The sequence below is a fragment of the Heliangelus exortis genome, chromosome 13, assembly GCF_036169615.1.
Source record: "Heliangelus exortis chromosome 13, bHelExo1.hap1, whole genome shotgun sequence".
In the NCBI taxonomy this organism is placed as follows: domain Eukaryota; kingdom Metazoa; phylum Chordata; class Aves; order Apodiformes; family Trochilidae; genus Heliangelus; species Heliangelus exortis.
This window is the reverse complement of record NC_092434.1, coordinates 5261174-5280162: the sequence shown is the minus strand read 5'-3', so window position 1 is coordinate 5280162 and position 18989 is coordinate 5261174. Positions and strand designations below refer to the sequence as shown.

General features: G+C 38.2%; 1 protein-coding gene across 4 annotated transcripts in view; it reads right to left on the bottom strand.

The window, feature by feature from the left end:
* ADAMTS18 (ADAM metallopeptidase with thrombospondin type 1 motif 18) overlaps positions 1-18989 on the bottom strand; it is a 74372-nt gene that overhangs the window by 42399 nt on the left and 12984 nt on the right. For 3 of the 4 annotated variants that reach the window (XM_071756664.1, XM_071756667.1, XM_071756663.1), the window contains one exon: positions 535-817. In XM_071756664.1, the coding sequence (XP_071612765.1) occupies positions 535-817 (283 nt within the window). Of the gene's footprint in view, positions 1-530; positions 818-18989 lie in introns of those variants that run through there. The other variant, XM_071756665.1, reaches the window with a different exon arrangement.

The following is an 18989-nucleotide window of genomic DNA, read 5'->3' as shown; positions in this document are numbered from 1 at the left end:
AGAGGTGGCTCCAAAATCTTACTTAAACAATTTACACAGGAGGTTCTTTTTGAAGATCTCAGTTGCTGAAAATTTCATTATCAAGTGGTGAATTCTGAAAGACTTATTCTCTATACTCTCAGAAATAAATGATCTGGTAGATTTTTTCTTCATCTCCAAGACTAATTAGTTATATATCCTCCAACTTAGAGAAAGCAGTTCAGGGACTTGGCAACCATCATTGTGCAAAAACAGAAATCCAAACCAGAACTACTTACTGAAAACTATGTCAGTATCAAAAGAATCAGGCAGGGGATTTTGTAATCTAAGTAGAGAATAAAAACACTAAACAGTGATTCTGGTGGCTTAATCAAACGGATGATGACATCAATTTAAATAAATAACCAAGTTTCTCATATCTTTTTTTGCTTTATAACTATTACTTAAAATCATTACACCTCCATCACAAATATGAATACGAGCTACACCTCAGAATCATCACACAGTCTCTGAGAGCCAATATCTCAAACAAGGAGAGAAAGTTTCCTTACATACATTTCTTGCGACGTCCACAAAAATGTTGCTTTTGAAACTTTCCATGGTGGTAACGATTCGCTTGAGCATGGTACTTGTGGGAAGTGGGAATTCTGTGATGACCAAAAGAAAAGTATTTGGGATTGGACTCTACTGTGTACCGGTGCACCTTCTCTTCTGCAGTTCGTTTATATAACACGTGAGGATGGTGTCCAGCAGGTGATGTGTAGTTGTGCTCCTGTGCTAGTTGCTGAGGTAATGGAGATATAAGGAACTCAGTCTTCTGTGTCCTTATCAAACCTGACTGAAACAAAACAAAACAAAACAAAACAGCCACCACCATCAGTTAGAAAACTGTTCAGATTCATGGCTGGAACATGCTAACACTTAAAGGGGTCTCCCTTCAGTGCCTAGACAGATGGAAATGTGCTCCTTTAAATTAGATTTACTCAAGATACAATCTAGGAAGTCTTCCTAATAAAAGTATGCATTGTTTCACTTCAGAGATCACCACTTTTCACATTTGGTAACACACAGAACAAGAATGTTGTGGGACTGGCAGCACAGCACCTCCCCACCATGAATAATTTCATATGCAATATTAATCCATTCTTGGTACAAACATTTGTTTGTATGTGAGCTTGTGCACAGAATATACATTTAAAAAATGTTTTTGGAAAATGCAACTTCTAATAAATGTTTATGTTAGTATAAAGCAAACTGTTTGAATTAAGATTCAGGGTTTTTTCAGAATAAGATATGACTAGACAGGAATCCGAGACTTAAGGTCACTCTAAGTAGAAACATGAGCACTTCATGGTACAGCAGCACGAACCTGAAGCATCTGAGTATTTTAGTAATATTATTCAGTAATTAGCTCCCCACAATTTAATCATCATGAAGGCAATTTAAAATTTATGCCCTCCTATAAGAAAAAACTGATCAGTGAAAGCAAGTATCTAATTGCTTTTCTTCTTGGATCCCTGAAAGACAGAACTAAGTATGGGAAAACTACACTGTATTTTTCACATAGCATCTGTGCATAAAACTGCACATGTGATGAAGTGTTTCCAGGATCAGGGCCAGGCAAATGTGGGTGGCACTGAGGAAGTATTTCCATGCAGCTCATTAATCAGTTATGATTTTATTTCATTTCTTGGTTTTGTAAAACATGTTGTAATAAACACTCCTTTTTACCAAGTCAAAACCCAAGAAGTTTCATCAGGTAATTCTATTACTTTATATACCCAATACTAGATACAGATGATTTTTTTTTTTTTTTTGGATCAGTGAGGCTCTACCATGTGCCAACACCCTGCTGCCAAAATTGACATCCCACAAGGACTACATATCTCTTATGCTTCAGAAAAATATGTGCAGACAAACAAATGTCAATTGCAAACCATCTTGCTCTACATTTAAGTCCTCCCAGATCAGGATTCCACCTCCTTCCTCAAAAGTTTTTCTTTGAAAATGCACATAGTAGACATGTATCATCTATTCCTTTCTGAAATTGATGCTTTTCTTTGGTCTGACCTCCTAGGACCAGAATCCCAAGGATATCAGAAGGAAAGCAGTTTGAATGCCTAATGTAAGCATTGTATTTCTTAAGGACTTGTGGAATTTTCTGCACTTTCAAAACTACTTCCCATGAGGAAAACTCAGCAGAAAATAACAAGCAAGTGAAAATAGAAAGTTACAATAAAATCTTCACAGCTTTATCCATTCACTAAGCTAATGCTAAAGTTGACTGTAAGTCTATTCCAGTTTGAAATGACTTATTAGAGGTATACAGGTCCTCAACAGTCTACAATCAGAAATTATGCCCTTTCCAGGCTAATTCACTTCTGTCTTTCCAAACCAAAGGTATCTTCACAGAACCCCCAATGTAAGCATCTGTGGGGAGGGTGGGCATGGACAGGGGGAGGGCTTGTAATAGTCCTTGTAAAATCATACTGTGATTTTAATTTTGACAGTGGAAAAGATTCCATATTGTGAACTAGGAGGGTCTATCTGCCTCCTGTAAAATAACACAAAAGCAAACATAGATGATATTCTGAGTAACAATTTGCTCCCTCTCCTTTCTTCAATATGAATTTATAACTACATATCTTAGCCTATACCTACTTAACGTTCTATGTGAAGGTTAAAATTGCCTCTGACAATAAAAGACAAGCTTTAAATAATTGACAAGAATTTAACTTGCCTGCTCACTGCAGTAACTTGGCATATTTCAAATGTCAGATTACATTTGGTCATGACAAAGTACTTTCCTGTAGGGAAGAAGACTAATATTTTAATCCTTATGATGTGTGTCATCACACAATTTAGAAGTGGTTCTGAGGGGCAATCTTTACTAGAGTGCACTGATAATTGGGCACTGCTAAATGTTTTTTTTTTTAAGTTGAAAAAATAAATTTACTGAATCTGGTTTTTATTTCCCCATTTTAAAGGTTTCCACATCTGAAATTATTCCTGTAGGATTCATTTTGTAAATGATTTGAACCATATGGAACAAAGGGTTTTCTACATTTTCCTCTAAGAAACTGTCCCTGATGTACACCAAGCTTCAGCCTCAATGTAATTTCTATATTTAACATCATAAGGGTGGATTGAGAATTCTTGGGGGGCCGAGGCAGGGAGGCAAATTGAATTCTGGACCCTGTACTGCATGTATATTTACCTCCACCTTTACAGAGGCTGTCGCTGACTGTTTTAAAAAGGCTTTTACTTTTTTTCCAGCAGAAATTACCCTAGATCTCAAAAAAGACTTCTTTCCTTTGGGTTTTACTCAGACACATCCTCCATATTGAGGAATGTTGTGTGAATGAAAGATACCTTCTTTTTCTGATAACATCCAGTTTTATGAAGTTGTCAAGAAGAAAGAGGAAGTGCCACAGAGCAGTCTGGTCACTCACTCAATCACTAACCTTTTTTCCATTTCTTCCAGGTATGGGATGGTTTCAAAGATTCATTTTAAAATAATCTCTCTGGTAATTCCAAAGAAATGCTGAGAATGCTGGCTTCTGACAGAGCTGATTCAGTTCAGTCCTCTGGATTGCTGCAAAGGGGGTAATTGGGCAGTAACTGCCACATATTTCTCACATAGGTTCTTGAGTTTTAGCCTTTGGTGAAGTAAAGTGGCCTATGGGTATGGTCATGTTGGCTGGAAAACATGCCAGCTGAGAAACTACAGAGCACAGAGGTAGGACTCTAACACAGAATCATCTTTGCTAACTTTACCCTGCCAAGGAGTTCAGGTTCCTTGAAGGAGGGCAGATTTTAGCTAGCCTGTACTTTTGGGCAGTTTGTTAAGAAAAAGTGTCCCTGAGCATTTTTTCTACAAATACATAAAAGATCTTTGTAATTATGAGTTAGTTGCAGTATATTTCTCCAGCTCAAATATTTCAAATACTGCAAAATTGTAATGGAAATTTTATGCGTTAGGTTTTCCTCCTGCCAGCACAGCTTTAAGTATTCCTGGGATTTTCTTGAATCAGAACTCAGTGATGTCTTTCTATTAACTTTGATGGGTTTGAGATCCAACAAGAAGAAGGTCAGATAGGTCAAGACTTCATTTTTCCTTCAGATTCTCTGCAATTATAACACCATGAGAAGAAACAGGATGACAAAATCTAACATTTTTACTAAGTCTAGACAACACAGCATGAAAAAGACCAGGGACTTCTGTCTATTCCCTCTCTCTCCCACTGTGGCTATCACTAATAATAGCAGCAATTGTGAGAATATGGTGGGAAGAAAAACCCACGAGATTGCTTAGTTGGAATTTACTGTTTTCTTGTTCTTCCCTCACAACACATATTTGCTATCTTTTATAAGGGATATTCCATGCCATTGGAAAGTAAATGGAAGGATGTACATTGATCTGTGTGGGTAGCAAATAATTCTTAACCAAGAAATCAGAGGAACTTGCATTTTGTTTGCAGAAAAGTTGATATGAGATGAGAAGGCACCATTCCTCCCACTTGTTACTTGTTATGAAAAGTTAGCTTAGCTCTGGGCTGGAGGAATTTTCAGATCTAATATGTCTTTGTGAAATTCCTCGGTGTCAGGGTGTTATCACCAAAGTAATCTGCTTGTTCTGTTCCCTTGGTGTGTTTCAAAAAGAGAAAGAACCTCAAAGTGAAATTTGGATAAGGGAAATCACAATAAAATATCTGCTTCAAGATTCTTTTAAATAGATGCTAGACAATAAACTGAAAAATAACAAGAAATTTTTAAACTACTCTAAGTTCATCTTAGCTACACAAAACCAGGTAAATCTTTCACTGGTTTTAGGCCCACATGGAATGGTTTGGAGTCACACTTTAGCATATCTGTTTTTAACAGGTCTCATTGGCCTCCTACTGGAACAGAACATATGCTGCTCCCATTTTTCTCCCACTGTGTTCTTAGACTCTGAGTGAAGCCTTTGGCAGCTTACCAGCCTGTAAACCTAATTAATGTTGAGGTCTCAGCATCTCCAAAAAGCAGACTCTCCCAAAGAAACAAAGCAGTGATGGTGAGTGAAGGAATTTCAGAACTTAGATTTCCTGCCTATATTTAAACAAAGCAATAGTGAGGTAGTAGACAAACCCTTGCTCTAAACTAGAAAAGCCTTATGGCTGTGGGTTCTCTGAAGGAGTTTTCATTACAGGGTAATTAAATTAAAGGCAACATCTTTGCCATATGCATATTAAAGCTACGGGAGTTTGACAACTTAGATACAAATAATGGGGTAAGAAGCATCATGAAATGAAACAGAATTAAAACACATGAATAAATGGACTGCAATGTCTCTGCTAAACACAACTACTTAATACTGACATAAAGTTAAATTGCAGTTTGTAGAACAACAGGAGTATCTCAACTAAATAAAGTGTTAAAAAGCTTGCATGTATTATCTAAGGAACACTACATATATCCAGAATGCTTTATTCTGTTATGAGCACATATATAAAATTAGGTGTTAAAAAAGTATTTTGTCTTAACTGATAGCAGCTAAAACAATGGTCACAGAAATTAATGAGGCCCATACAGTTAGATTGGTTTGTATGTACTCAAGATGAAAAATCTCTCAAAAGGAAGAGTTAAATGCAGTTTCACACCCATTAAAATAGTTCCAAATATTCATGCAAAGTTTTAAAAGACTTGACAATAGGCCAAGTGAAATTGGCATAAAGTTTCCCACAGACTTCAATGGACATTGATCCAAGACTTCTGTTGTGTTATTTCCCAACTGTCCAACTCCTAAAAAACACTGAATCAATGACTCAAACACATTTTAATGAGAATTACAGCATGTAAAGTACAGAGATATAAAGGACAGTTTTAGTTCTACTTAAAAACAAATAAAAATGTAAATTGAGAACTTCCTTGAAATGTAAAGAACTGATGAACAGATGACCTAAGAACTATAGTTTCTGGTTATTTGTAATTATCTGAGGTCAAAGATGCCTATATGTCTAGCATTCACAACACAATGTTGCTGGGACTGACTCGGGTCACTGCATATTGGAGTCTTTTCTCATTCACTTTGCAGTGAAATCTCATGAGATTATCTTGGCTACAGTTCATTTTAATCAAAGTAAAACTCTTATTTTCTGCCCTGATACTCTGCTAAGTCTCTGGCACTTTGGCATTGAAAGGAAAACACTAAGGACCAACCTCTGCCACCAAAGAATTCCATGACTGGAGAAGAGACTCCCCTAGTTCAGATGTCCCACCAGTTGGTTTTGTCTTTCAGAACATTTCCCATACTGGAATAATGAGCATCTTAGAAGCCAAAAGGGGGTGTGATGGAGATCCAGAGAAGAGGAAGCTATCCACACAACTTAGAGACAACCTGACAACAGCCATAACTTGTCTTTGGTTCCAGTCTGGCCTCTAGAATTGGGCAGATGTCAATTTTCAAATACCAACACACTGCACTGTGTGCTAGAGGAAGCGAGAGGTCTCCCATAGCCTCCTGTACCTCTGCTCAGATTCTACCACAGCCTGATGGAGAGATGAGACCCTTTCCTCAGGTTTTATAAACAGTTATGGTATTCCCTTCAAGTTTAGAAACAACCTTTATGTTCACTGTTAGTCCTACATCCGTTTGCCACATGCTCCAAGGCAGCTGCTGGCAAGCAAGCTCAAACTAGAAGCAGTGTAGCTGCTAGGAGACTGGATTATTAGCTCCAGCACAGCATAACATTTACATGTCTACATGGTATTGTGCAACATCTAGTTCCTGACTAGCAGTTTGGAGAACAGTGACAGTGATTTTAAATCCATTTCAAATGCGTACTCAGAGAAACCCATGTGGAGATGGCAGTCCCCTGTGCATATACCAGCAGCCTGATAGAAATCCTGTCTAGACAGCAGGAAAACTGCCAGCTGTTTAGAATGGGGCTTGGGTCAAGCCTGGAAAACGGGGTAAAGATATATTTTTCTCACACATGCCAGGGAATCCCAAGAAGAATAAAGTTAAGTTTGTCAACATTCATCTTATGAACTCCTCTTTTCTTCAAAGCAAGAACATTCAATCAATACTAATACAAGGCAGTTCAAAGCAATCCTGCATCATGTAAGCAGTCTAAATAAATTATTGTTTCTTTAGAGAATGTGTAATGAAATAGACTCACCTCCTGGAAGGGGTTAAATTGGTAGTCTGAAAGATATGTGAGACTGTAACCTTACTACAGTCACAAGCAAAACTACTTCCAAGAATTATAGCCAGCAGTATAGTGCAGATTGACCTGGGATTGTAGATACCAAATATCACTAACTGACTTTTTGAAAGATGGATTATTGAAAACCTCTCAGGTTAGGGTCAAAATGTCAATGCTCTGGAAAATATAATCAAAATGAGAAAATTAAGATGTGAAATTAGGTAGAAAAAATTACAAGGAACATACCAGGCAAAGCAGAAAGAAGGAGCTGAATTGCAAAAAGTGTTTCTGAAGTGAAAGATATCTTTACCCTTGGGAAGCAAAATGTGCAAACAGCCAAACCAATGGCAGTAAATCATGGTAATATATCATGGTAATAATAAGTTCATTCCCTCACCGCTCTGCCCTGCAGCCCATTTTCTGGATGATAACTACAAAGGGGACAGCAGCACCAGGTATCAGAGCTGAGGTGTACGTTCCCTTCATACGTTGTCCCCTCAGAAGCCCACTTCACACTGAGGCACCCGTGCTACTGAAGCAAAGAGCAAATCAAATAAGCTTCTGAGACACAGTGACAGTGACAGGGACCTGATCCATGATTCTCCAGCAAAAAGTGAAAGGTCCAGACCCTAAATCCGTGCACAGGTTGTTAAATAAATGACTGACTTTTAAAGAGTATTAAGCACCCAGAAGTTCTCATTAAGCTGAACATTGTCTCTGCAAGCATTCCCAGTGTGCATTTATACCAATCTGGGAAAGAAAATGTTCTGGGAAACTAGTGAGAATGGATTCTCATGAGGTTTCCAATAATACACATGTATTACTGAAGTCAGAAATCCCACGAGTAAAACTGAGAGCATGTTCATTTTTGATCCTATCCCAAGCCAGGCAGCATAAAGGCATGTGAACATACTAAATGAAAGAGAGAGTTTTAAGTTAACTAAACTTTTCCCTTGCTTTTATGTTTGCCAAAGAAATTTACCCATCCTTCAGTGAAGTATCAAGTCTGTACATGGACAGTTACTCACAACTATCCCAGAGTCAGGGAAGTACAAATGAAAGGTTTTATTGGACTGGGTTCTTGGCTGATGAGAATAACCTCAGCAGACCTTTACTGATTTTCACCAGATTGTAATATCTAACTCTATACCATAGCAAAAACTTAGGTTAAGTTAACTGGCTAAAATATTTCTATCATTAAAGAAGCATTAGAGTCACTGGTTGTCTATTCTTATTTGAGAACTGTGCAGATCATATTTTTCTGCAGATTCGAAGGGACTTATAAACACATTTATAATTTTTTCTAAGATATTTTATACTTCTTCCAAAATATAAAATTTTAAGGGTTCTGAATAATATGGCATTTTATTATCTGAGGATCTGACAGAAGGCAAGTACATTGTTTAAAATGCCAGCCTGAGGTAGTAATGAAAGACTACACTGTTTGGTTGCTCAAAAATGTGCTACACAGAACTTGCAGCACTTATTAAAGCAAGGTAACAAAATAGTATGTCTTTAATTATTCCTATATGAACAAAGACAGTGTTATCTCTGAATAGTACCTTTGTATTTCTGCAGTTGACTGAACTTGTTTAAAACATCTTTATGCAATCCTCTGTCAACGTATGGCAAAAAAGGAAATATTCTTATTTGTTCCTCCACTTAAGGTAATTTAAGCAGTCACATTGGTATTTAAATGTATTAAATTGGTATTTATTGCAAGGTAATGAGATATTCTAGAACTAACACAAATTTTATTGCTTTACCACAGATTAAATGCTTGCTTGTCAGTGGGTGAGCCCCCCTTGTTTCTCATGGTTTTGGGTTTTTTTTGTTTTGAAAACAGAAGTCAGCATAATAAATGAACTGAAGAAAAATACTAATGTAAACTAGAGCATTATGACACCAACTACACGCCAATAATATTTAAGTTAAATACCAAAGGTTTGCCAAGGTTTGCTTAAGATCAATTCATTAATGACTCCATCAATGTGACTCTTTGCCATGCTATAATGGTTCTGGAGACCAATTAGCTAAAACCAACAGCTTGAATTTAGGCTCAGTTGCTGTCCAAGCTCTTGGTGATGGCCTGTTTAAGCAAATCCCTCCAACTGTAAGATACAGTCCATATATTTTAGTAGTTATGACAGTTCCAAAATCCATCACAAAGCAAACAGGAAACAGCAGGATTGTTTTATGAGTGAATTTATGCTTCACTTTTCCTAAACAGAGGCAGCCCATTATTTGTCATGTGCTGTCTGAACAGTTGAGGAGTTACAGTACATCAAAAACAACAGAACCGACTTCAGAAGGTAGCTACATTAGTCTCCCACTCATACCATTCCCTCTAGCTGTGCACACAGCTTAAGAAAAATTTTGAAGTGTGAGAAGAGGTCTACATTTTTGAAATTTTGAAGTGTAGAAAATGCAGCCTTCCCTGCCCCCTCATTCTGTATAACAGTACCAAATAAAAGCATCTACGTTCCTTCTAATTATCTGAAATGTGACTTCAAGATGCCTGGATCTTTAACAGGCCTTTGGACACAGCAGAATTTCACCCTAAGGATGGTTTGCTATGAATTACTCATGCTGCTCAAAGGATTAGGTACAATGAAAACATTCTGGCAAGATTCTGCTCCTTCATGTACAGCTAATTGATTTTATGTGGATGGAATTCAGATGTACTAATATTCTAGAGAAACTGCATGCCTTCTTAATGTATATTCTGCTCCTATAGTTGTGATGAAGGCAAATGCAATAAGATTAGGGCACAGTGACACAGAAAATGAACAACTTTAAAAAAAGAACTGATGATAGATAACTAAAATCAGCACTTGGACATTCTTTTCCATAGGTACTTAGCATTAACAGATGCTTGCTTGATTGTTTCCCAACAGGAACATTCCTCCCTATGAGACATGCAACTCCAAACAATAAAAATCATGGATAAGGCCTTGCAGGAAACAACACTATAAATCATGAGGTTTTTTTAAAATAGAGCCAAAGGGCTTTGGTGTTTTATTTTCTTTCTTGTTTCCTGCCACATAGCAGGGCTCCACTTCAGCAGCTGGACCTTTCAGAACATCATTTCATATCATGAGTGAGAGTGAGACAAGCCTGAAAGATTCCCTCTGCCTTAGAAGGTATCCTGTTGAAGTTGCAGCCAGTAGAGAGAGACACCCAATTCACTTGGACACCACATTGGGCTACCTGATGGCAGAGCCTCCTCCCTGTTCAGCAGTCTTGGCTTTAGAGTGACTGACACTGACTGCATCAAAAGCCCAAAGCCAATGCTCTAGACAGGGGCTGTTCACTACCCATAGCCACTTTTCCCCAGCGAAGACCCTCCAGATAAACCCTTCAGCCTGGCAGAGCTGATGGAAATGAATTTGAGGGGGCAGAAGCTCTGAGCCTGTCTGACCTGGGATAATTTGCGTTCAAACAAAATAAATCCTGCTCAATTCCCATAGCTATTTTATTTTGCTATGAATAGCTCAGGCAACTCCAATAACGAGGAGCTTGGGTTACATCTGATTGCCAGCTGTACTGCTTACTAAGAAGTTAGGTCAGTGGTTCCCAACCTTTTAATTTTCCTTGTTGGAGTATACATTGCTATGGATTAGTTACATGAGAGAGTGGTCACAAGGAATTCTGCAGGGAGCAAAGTATCAGCTTTGCTGATATTCCACACACACAGACGTACACATATGTTCAAGTATCTATGTGGGAAGGAGAAAGGGAGGGGAACAAAAGAGCTTAGACCATTAGGGGAATGGAAAACAAGAAGCAAAGATGGCCCAAGAGTGAGAATGTTGGGCTGGTGCCTGGGTTATCTGGATTAGACTGCCAGTTCTTCAGCACTTCAACTTCTCTGTTGCTTATTTCTCCATTTTAGAGCATGGTTTTGTAATCAACCCAGTAAACACTCAAGAGAGACTTGTGAAGGCTCACGTTCAACCCCAGTTGGGTTGTTCTATTACAGTGCCTCACATTTCTTGACTATAAGCTGCAGCCTCAGTCTTCAGGATGCCTGAGTAGCTGGAGCTGAGATCAGTGACCAGTTGCACTAAGCACAGAAGGTCACAGCATAGCTATGTATGTACCACCTGGTAGGGCTCCATGCTTCAAATGCCCTCTTCATAGACACATTCCTCAAACATGGCTCTGTCTGCAACCTGTCCCCCATCACATTACTGGATGGACTTCTGCCACATGACCCCACTCAGAGGAACTACAATGCTACATGGTAAGTGACCCAGAAAAATGCATTCACTGACACTGGAGTCTGAGAAGGTTGATAAATTTGCTCTTAAATAGGAATTCCCTTGATACAACACTTTCTGCTTTACACATGCCTATAAAGTGTGATTACTTAACATCCCTGTGAAAGAAGGAGCAGGAAAGAATACATTTCATCTGCTCTTCTTTTGCTGTAACCACTTCCTTGAAGTAGGAGAACAGCCTAGGTGTGTCTGACCATTTTTTTTCCCCTAACAAATGGTAAATCAGTAAAACTTTGAGCACAATTCACATTGTTAAACCGGAAATAAAGGGCAACATCGACCCAAAGATTCACTGATTTAAAATGAGACCTCACAATTTTCTCTGTTGGTCACAGCATTAAAAAACCTGTACAATGGCAACTCCATGTAACATTTAGATAACCTTATAAACCATACAAACAGCCTTAGCATCCAGATCTTAGTTTATATTTGAGTAAGAAAGTAATTATTTGCAAAGATAAACGTAGTAATTGCATCTATATTCCATGTAATGAAAAAGCCTTCTTATTTGTAGGCATCATTTAGAGCCCTAAAACCTTCCTTCATGTATTACATTGCCAAGTATACCGGGGTTCCAAAGATTCTTTGTTTTCCTGCTTGTAGCCAAATGCTACCAAATGCTGCTCAGATGTACAGCAGTAATCCCTGTCCTTCTTCAAACTGTGCACACTCATTCACACTCCTCTCTCCCACACATTAGCTTATGCTGAGTTCAGTACTATTTTCTAACTACAGAAATCTTTGTAGTAGAAATAAATGTGATCACACGATGAAAAAAACTGCCATGAAGAGGTCCTGGTTTGCTATGAAATAAAACATTGTACCACAATTCTCTTCATAAAACAGAAGCGCTAACTCTACCTTAATATTGGTTCAGATTTTCAGCATAGAGCAAGGTAAATCCATTCTTCAACACAAGACATTAGTTTACATCTCATGACATCCTGTCTACTGACAAGGTCAGAGTACAATATACAAGTCTAAACCAGTACTTGGAGTGTTAATACAACAGCTTCCAGGTATTCAGATCTGTGTTTGCCTTGTACTTACTGAATAGGCTGCAGAACTAAACTGGTCACAGAAGGTCACACTGATTTTACCATAAGCAGATTTTAATGTAAGCCTGTGAATTATGTGGCTATTTAGTGGATGAGTCTTTAAAAAAAAGTATGAAAAATGGTGTTGAAGCAATTAATTATGTCTTTTAATTGAAGAAATCAGTTCTATTATGTACCTTTGAGAATCAGAAATGAGAAAAGAGGACATAAAAAAAGAAACCTATTTCTAGAGAGCCCAAGAAATTTAGAAATCTATTGTTACAGATATTGCCACAATGTCAAACACTAAAGGCCCTCTTATTGCAATAAAAATGCAGTAAAGTCAAGGGAGATACAATTATACAGAATTTGTTGACAGTTCAGTGTACTCCAAAGCTATAAAAGGATGGTAAGGGAAAAAAAAAAAGAATCAGCAGAAGATTTAGGAGGCAAAATTTCCTAAGCTGCCTGACCTTCTTTCTGTAATGAATCTACTGAACAGTAGGTTAAGCAAAGGTCAGGTTAAGCATAGGTTAAGAAAAAAGTTCCAAGAAGAGGAATGTGCTGTCAGGGTCACAGAGGCTCTGGGACATCAGGGAAGTGTGTGAGAATTACAGACACTTTAATCCCATATGTAGTTCCTAGCCCAGGGCCTAAGTGCACTCTCTGCTCTGCCCTGACACCACAGAACACGAGACCTCAGTTTGCATCATGCCACAGCACAGCAAGCAGCTGCTCTCTGTGGACTTCAGCTGTAACTGGAGAGAAATGCTGCACATCTCAGCTGCTGTTGTATCTGGAGCCCTTACTTAGAAATCAGGATACATTTAGTGTGTTGAGCAGTGCTGCATAAGTCAAGTAGGCAGTGCACAAAAGGTACCCCAGCTCCCATGAACAAAAGATAATTTGTCTACTTTCATAGGCAAGAATTAGAAGTGAAACTTTTTGGTCTTCCCATTCTGAGTCTCTGAAGCTGCACATCACTTGCACAGCCACTGATTTATCATTCTCAGATTCTAACTCCTCTGATAGAGTCCCTGTCTGGCACATTAGTATACCCCTGACTTCATCTGGCTGTTCAGTGGGGCACACTGCCTGTCAAAAGAATACTGGCAGGGAAATAGTCAAGCCCTATTTGTGCCTACACCTTTTCCCACATAGGATTATATGTGCTTTCAGGAGCTGGAAGTGCAATCCTACCACTTCTCAGTGTGAATTTGCCCAGCTTAATGTGTCATGACTAAAGATGTGACTGCTCATGCAATCCATCTGGACCATCAGTCATTTACTCCACCTTTTCTTCTTTCCAGGTGGCAATGTAAACACAGGAAAAGCCAGAAGGACCTCTTGTTGTGAAACATTTCCTAACTTCACAGCATGACACATCATACACTCCTCCCACAGCATAAAACCAGCAGTGTTAATGTGCTATGGAAGTAAATTAGTCACAAATAGCACCATAGGGAACTTCAAATATTTTGAATGTACACCATATAATCAGGAAATGCCCGCCCTCTGTATCTGTCAGGAACAAGGAAACTGAAAGCTTTGTAATTTTAAACTGTTCATCAGTTGCTATGAATTAATCAAACAGCTTGCTGAGGAGAGCTACCATGCACAAAAATGCTGGTAAGATAAGAGAAAGTTTAAACTACACTCATCATCCTGATGGAATAGTTTCAGCCCATCAGATCAACCCTTTCCAGGGCTTCTCTTCATACACATCCACTGAACCCCTTAAAAGGATTAGAATAGGACACTCAACTTACATTTTTTCAGATTATTTATACTCCTACTAACAGTCACAAATTTCACCAATCCACAATAAATTTGCTTTTTTTTAAAGAGTAAATAAATTTTGTTAGATAATTTACAAACTTAGAGACTTTAGTCCTTTAACATATATTAACATATAATGATAGATGTCATGCAACATTAATATTTGTCCTCTACGTTATCATTTTTTGCAATAACCCTACATCCATCCATTTCTTACAAAAATCAGAAACAAATCACATCTCTAAAATTTGAAGTCTCTTTCTGGAAAAAAACATCAATGTGCTGATTTAAATTGTAATTACTATTTTGCTGCATATAATATAGTTATCAAATGGCAGAAGAGACCACAGCTGTAAAGACCATTTTCTTGTGCAACTTTATGGAAATACAAATATATTAATACTCACAGACAATGAACATTGAATTGCACTGCCCTTTGTAATATCCCCATTAAAGGACTGGCACCAATTCAGTGCATTGGTATAGATGAGTATCTATGTACACATACTGAAATTTCTCTTCCTTTCAGCTGGCAAATAAAATACAAAAAGTCAGGTCCAGAGGCTAAGCTGACATTAACGTCATGTGGCATAACCCTGGAGGTATTTTGGAGCACATGGGCACCATTCTTATCAGGCTGATGGTGAGAAGGGAACATAGACCCACAGGGCAATGCTTCACATCTTTTTATGTTAGACCTAACACAGAAGAAGAGCTGTGGAGGTAAAGTGACCTTTGCTGCACACAAATGGTAGTTTGCAGAAGACAGACTTTCATTCTGGATGAATAACATTTCCTTCTGTTTTGCGTCTCACATTAGAGTTATGTTCCTGAGTTTCCCAAACTATAATCCTTGAAATTATTAAACAAATCATGTGAACAACCACAAAAAAACCCACCAAAAACAAAAACCCAAACAAAAAAAGTCTGTTTCTTCAACCCCCAAGCTATTTCCAAGTAATTTAGTGTAGTGGTGCTATTCTGCACACCAGAAAGCTCCAGGAAATGCTTGGAAAATTACAACAAAAATAAACTTCCCATGGCACTGTAACCCAAAAGCTCAGAACCTGTAAATAGAACCAGTGCAACAGGCATAGGCCAAGGCCAAAGACTGGCACATTTTTGATCCTGGTTTCAACTGTCTGTGGTAATCTATCAATCTTTCTCATTTGGCTTCTGGTCCAAATTGTCCTCTCACTGGTATTTCACCTGTCACAAAGACTGATGGAGAAACCTTGCCTTTGTCATCATACATTAGTCTGATGTTCAATGGCACATGCTACCAGCAGTATGCTGTTCTGTCATGGCTCCCACCCTGTACTTGGCTTCATCCATGATCCTCATTAAGTGAGACCTGCAGGACTTTGTGCCTCAGGCAGGTAAAACAGCCACCCAGGACTCTCTGGCAAGCAGAGGAATCAGAGGAATCAATTAACTATTTCTGTTACACACCACATATCCTCCACTCTACGCTGATTTGGTTCTCCTACCAAGTGCAGAAGATGGATGGAGTCTTGCCTCCTACAGGTGTTCCCAGGATGACAAGTGATGATATCCCTGAACATAGATCAAAAACTATGAAGTCTTTCTCCTGTCTAACAAGAGAAACAAGCCTCAAAAGTTACTTTCCTCTTTTACTCCCAATGCCAGACTTCATCAGGACTTGATTGAGATTACGCCAAGTAACTCCTTTACACTTACTTTTGGCTTCATGTTTTGGTGGCCTTTGTGGTTCCTTTATTCCTGCATTGTCATAATACTATGGCAGAATATGAATGGAGAATTAAGAGTTGGCCTTCATACACTGAAACGTATCTGTAGGCACCAGATACAAGCACCTCAGTGCATTTTTCTAGCAGCAGTAGCAGCAGCTGGGTATCTGGGGAACTGCCTGAACTCTTGTCTCATTTCACTCCTGGCTGTTACTAGTTTGAGTGGTTCATAAGAACAGCATAAGGTCAGTCTGTAGACAGGTTTCTTTGTCCTTCAAGTAAGCCATTTTCCTCCATCTCTCTTCTGATTCCATTAAATCTGATTATACAGCACCACCTTCAATTATTTACAAGATGTGTTTTGGGGTTTGCCAGTGGAAACAGATGTGCCACCCTTTTTTGATGGTACTGGTACTTTACATTTCCAAAATGTCTTTCTAAACTAAATCAGTCCAAAGAAGTCACCATAAAACTACAAGTTTTAGGTGTGGGCCATAAAGCAGCAAATACATGCCAATAAGAGTGGAAGATACTGTGGTGCAGGAATCAGTTGATGTCAGCTGCTCACTTGTGTCTCAGGCTGGAAATTGACCCTTTTCCACCCCTTTGCTTAAGCTTTTGCTGCTAGAAGCAGGATAACAATCTGTCCATCAGTCCATGATGTTGAAAGGGCAACAAATATCTATGCAGCCTTCAGCATGGCCTCTAGCATGAAGAGAGGCCAGCAGATGGAGAAAAAAACCTGGAGGCTGCAGATACTGTTTTGTTAGGCTGGTCTCACAGACATCTATTGCAAACCATGTAACGTAGGGCAGATTATACTGAAAGATTCTTTATCAGAAAAAGTAGCATAGCAAAAATGCAAGAGGGACAGAAGCAGTTTTCTTGTCCATACTTTAACCATCTAGAGGGGACTGCAAAATAATCATCTCAATCCTAGCACAAGATTGGCATTTTAATCTTTAATTTATACTTGCATCTAACAAAACTTTTTGTCTAGAATAAATTTTTGACCAGTGCTAACAATAAATTAATCTTTTAGAAAAATTTAAAGTTTCTTCTCCAACAGTGTATTACAGCATTTATAATTATCCCTTACCATGACCAGCTTATACTTCATTGCACATTAGCTTAAAATATTTCTTGAAGTTTAGTCTAGTCTATTTCAATGACTTCTCACTAAAAAATGAATGTGTGTGGCAAAAGACAAGCCTGCTCACAACAGAATTGTTTTAAATGCTCACCCTTTTCACCAAAGTGCAGTAATTTCCCTGAAGAAAATGTAAATCTGTTTTTATTTTCATAATTAAAAAACCAAAGCAAAACAAAAATAATTATACTCTGGTGTTATATAAATTTTATATCTCATGGTAAAGAAGCTGCATATCTGAGGAACAATCCATGTTTCATTAGTTTGTGCATTCTGCCACAGAATATAATATTTTGTTCTTGAATTATTTGGAAGCCACACTAGACTGGAGAGTATAAAAACAAAAGTGTGGGCTCAAGCTAGGTCAAGCATATTTTGTATATGTCCATTAAAAATCTCATGCCATTAATATTAATAAAGATGCTGGGACACAAAAGTCCTTCAATTAACATATATTAGGCAGGCAGGCACAAGCATTCAAGTGATCCCACTGTGAACAGCAAGAATCCAGTCCTCTACGAATAAAGCCATGAGTGTGCTGTGTACATAGTGGGGCAGCAAGAAATGCTAATGCCACAGAAGAGTGAAAAGGCAACACCCTATTGTCTGTGTGAGTAAATATCACTTATTGCCTCAGCTTCCTCTTCTATTAAGCAGGTTTGTGCTGGGCCTTGTTATTCCAGTAAGAATAACTTCAAGACCTATTATCTTTGCCATCAAACCTTTTTCTTTTACTGTTTTTTGGCAGGAACTAGCTGGGTAGCCACACATGAGATTCAGGAAAAGGATTTTCATTTGACTGTGCAACTTGTTTGTAGATTTCCCTAGCTTATGAACTAACATTGTAAAAAAGAAATTAACTTGCATGTTCCAGAAATTACTCTGGACAATAATGGTTCCCACGGTACTGAGCTTCAGCCATCAAGACTCATTCACTTGCATATGACCTGATTATTTGACATTTCTTCACCCTCATTCTTAGTGACTTCTGAGCATGATAAACAATAAAAGGTTACTGATGTCAACCTATTATGAGCCAGGATGCTGTTCTCATCTAACACACAGCAAAGCCAATACTGAAGCTTAATTAATACATGTTTGTAAACTGTGCTGAGCTGCAAGGCATTATGATTTCAGGTTTCCTCTGTAAATGTTTACCTTGAAGCTTTAGTGAATGCTCTGCTGTCTGAACCAAAGTTAAGTTCTGCTTCCATCAGCTATTCACATAGCTGGTCAAATCACTGTCAGAGCAAATCAATAGGAAATTCCTTTAGCATACCGTAATTTATGGTAGACCTGCAGCAACAGAATTGGGATTAAAACAGGATAAAAAAAGGCAAGAAAAAACCAACATTTCTGCTCCCATGACATGATTAAAAAGACAGAGGAAAACCTTCTTTGTAATGTAATTATCCATTAAAGTTCAAATCAGATACCATCATAAGGGCTAGCAAGAGCCTTCCTAACACAAAAATGAGTGCTTTTTTAAAAAAAAAATACTGAAAGTCTGACTTCCAGATGATAGAACTCACTAGGTCCACTGATAGCTCTCACTGCAAAGATAACTAAGTTTAACTCCTCTGCTGCCAGATCACTGAGGAGATTGTTACAAAACAAGCACCTAACAGCTTCTGTATGTGGTCAAGAGTCAAGTCAAAGGGAAGACTTCTCATGACTAAAAAGGCTGCTGACTTAACTGGGCCTGGTTTCAGGTTATCACTGGACACTGCAACTTCCAAAAAGAGAAAGTAGGTATTTTCTAGAATATCCCCAGAGAGCTATAAATCTTTAAGTCAACAACATTACTCACATATGAAATCAGATGCCCATAGCTCAGAAATTGTCTCAAAGAACTGACT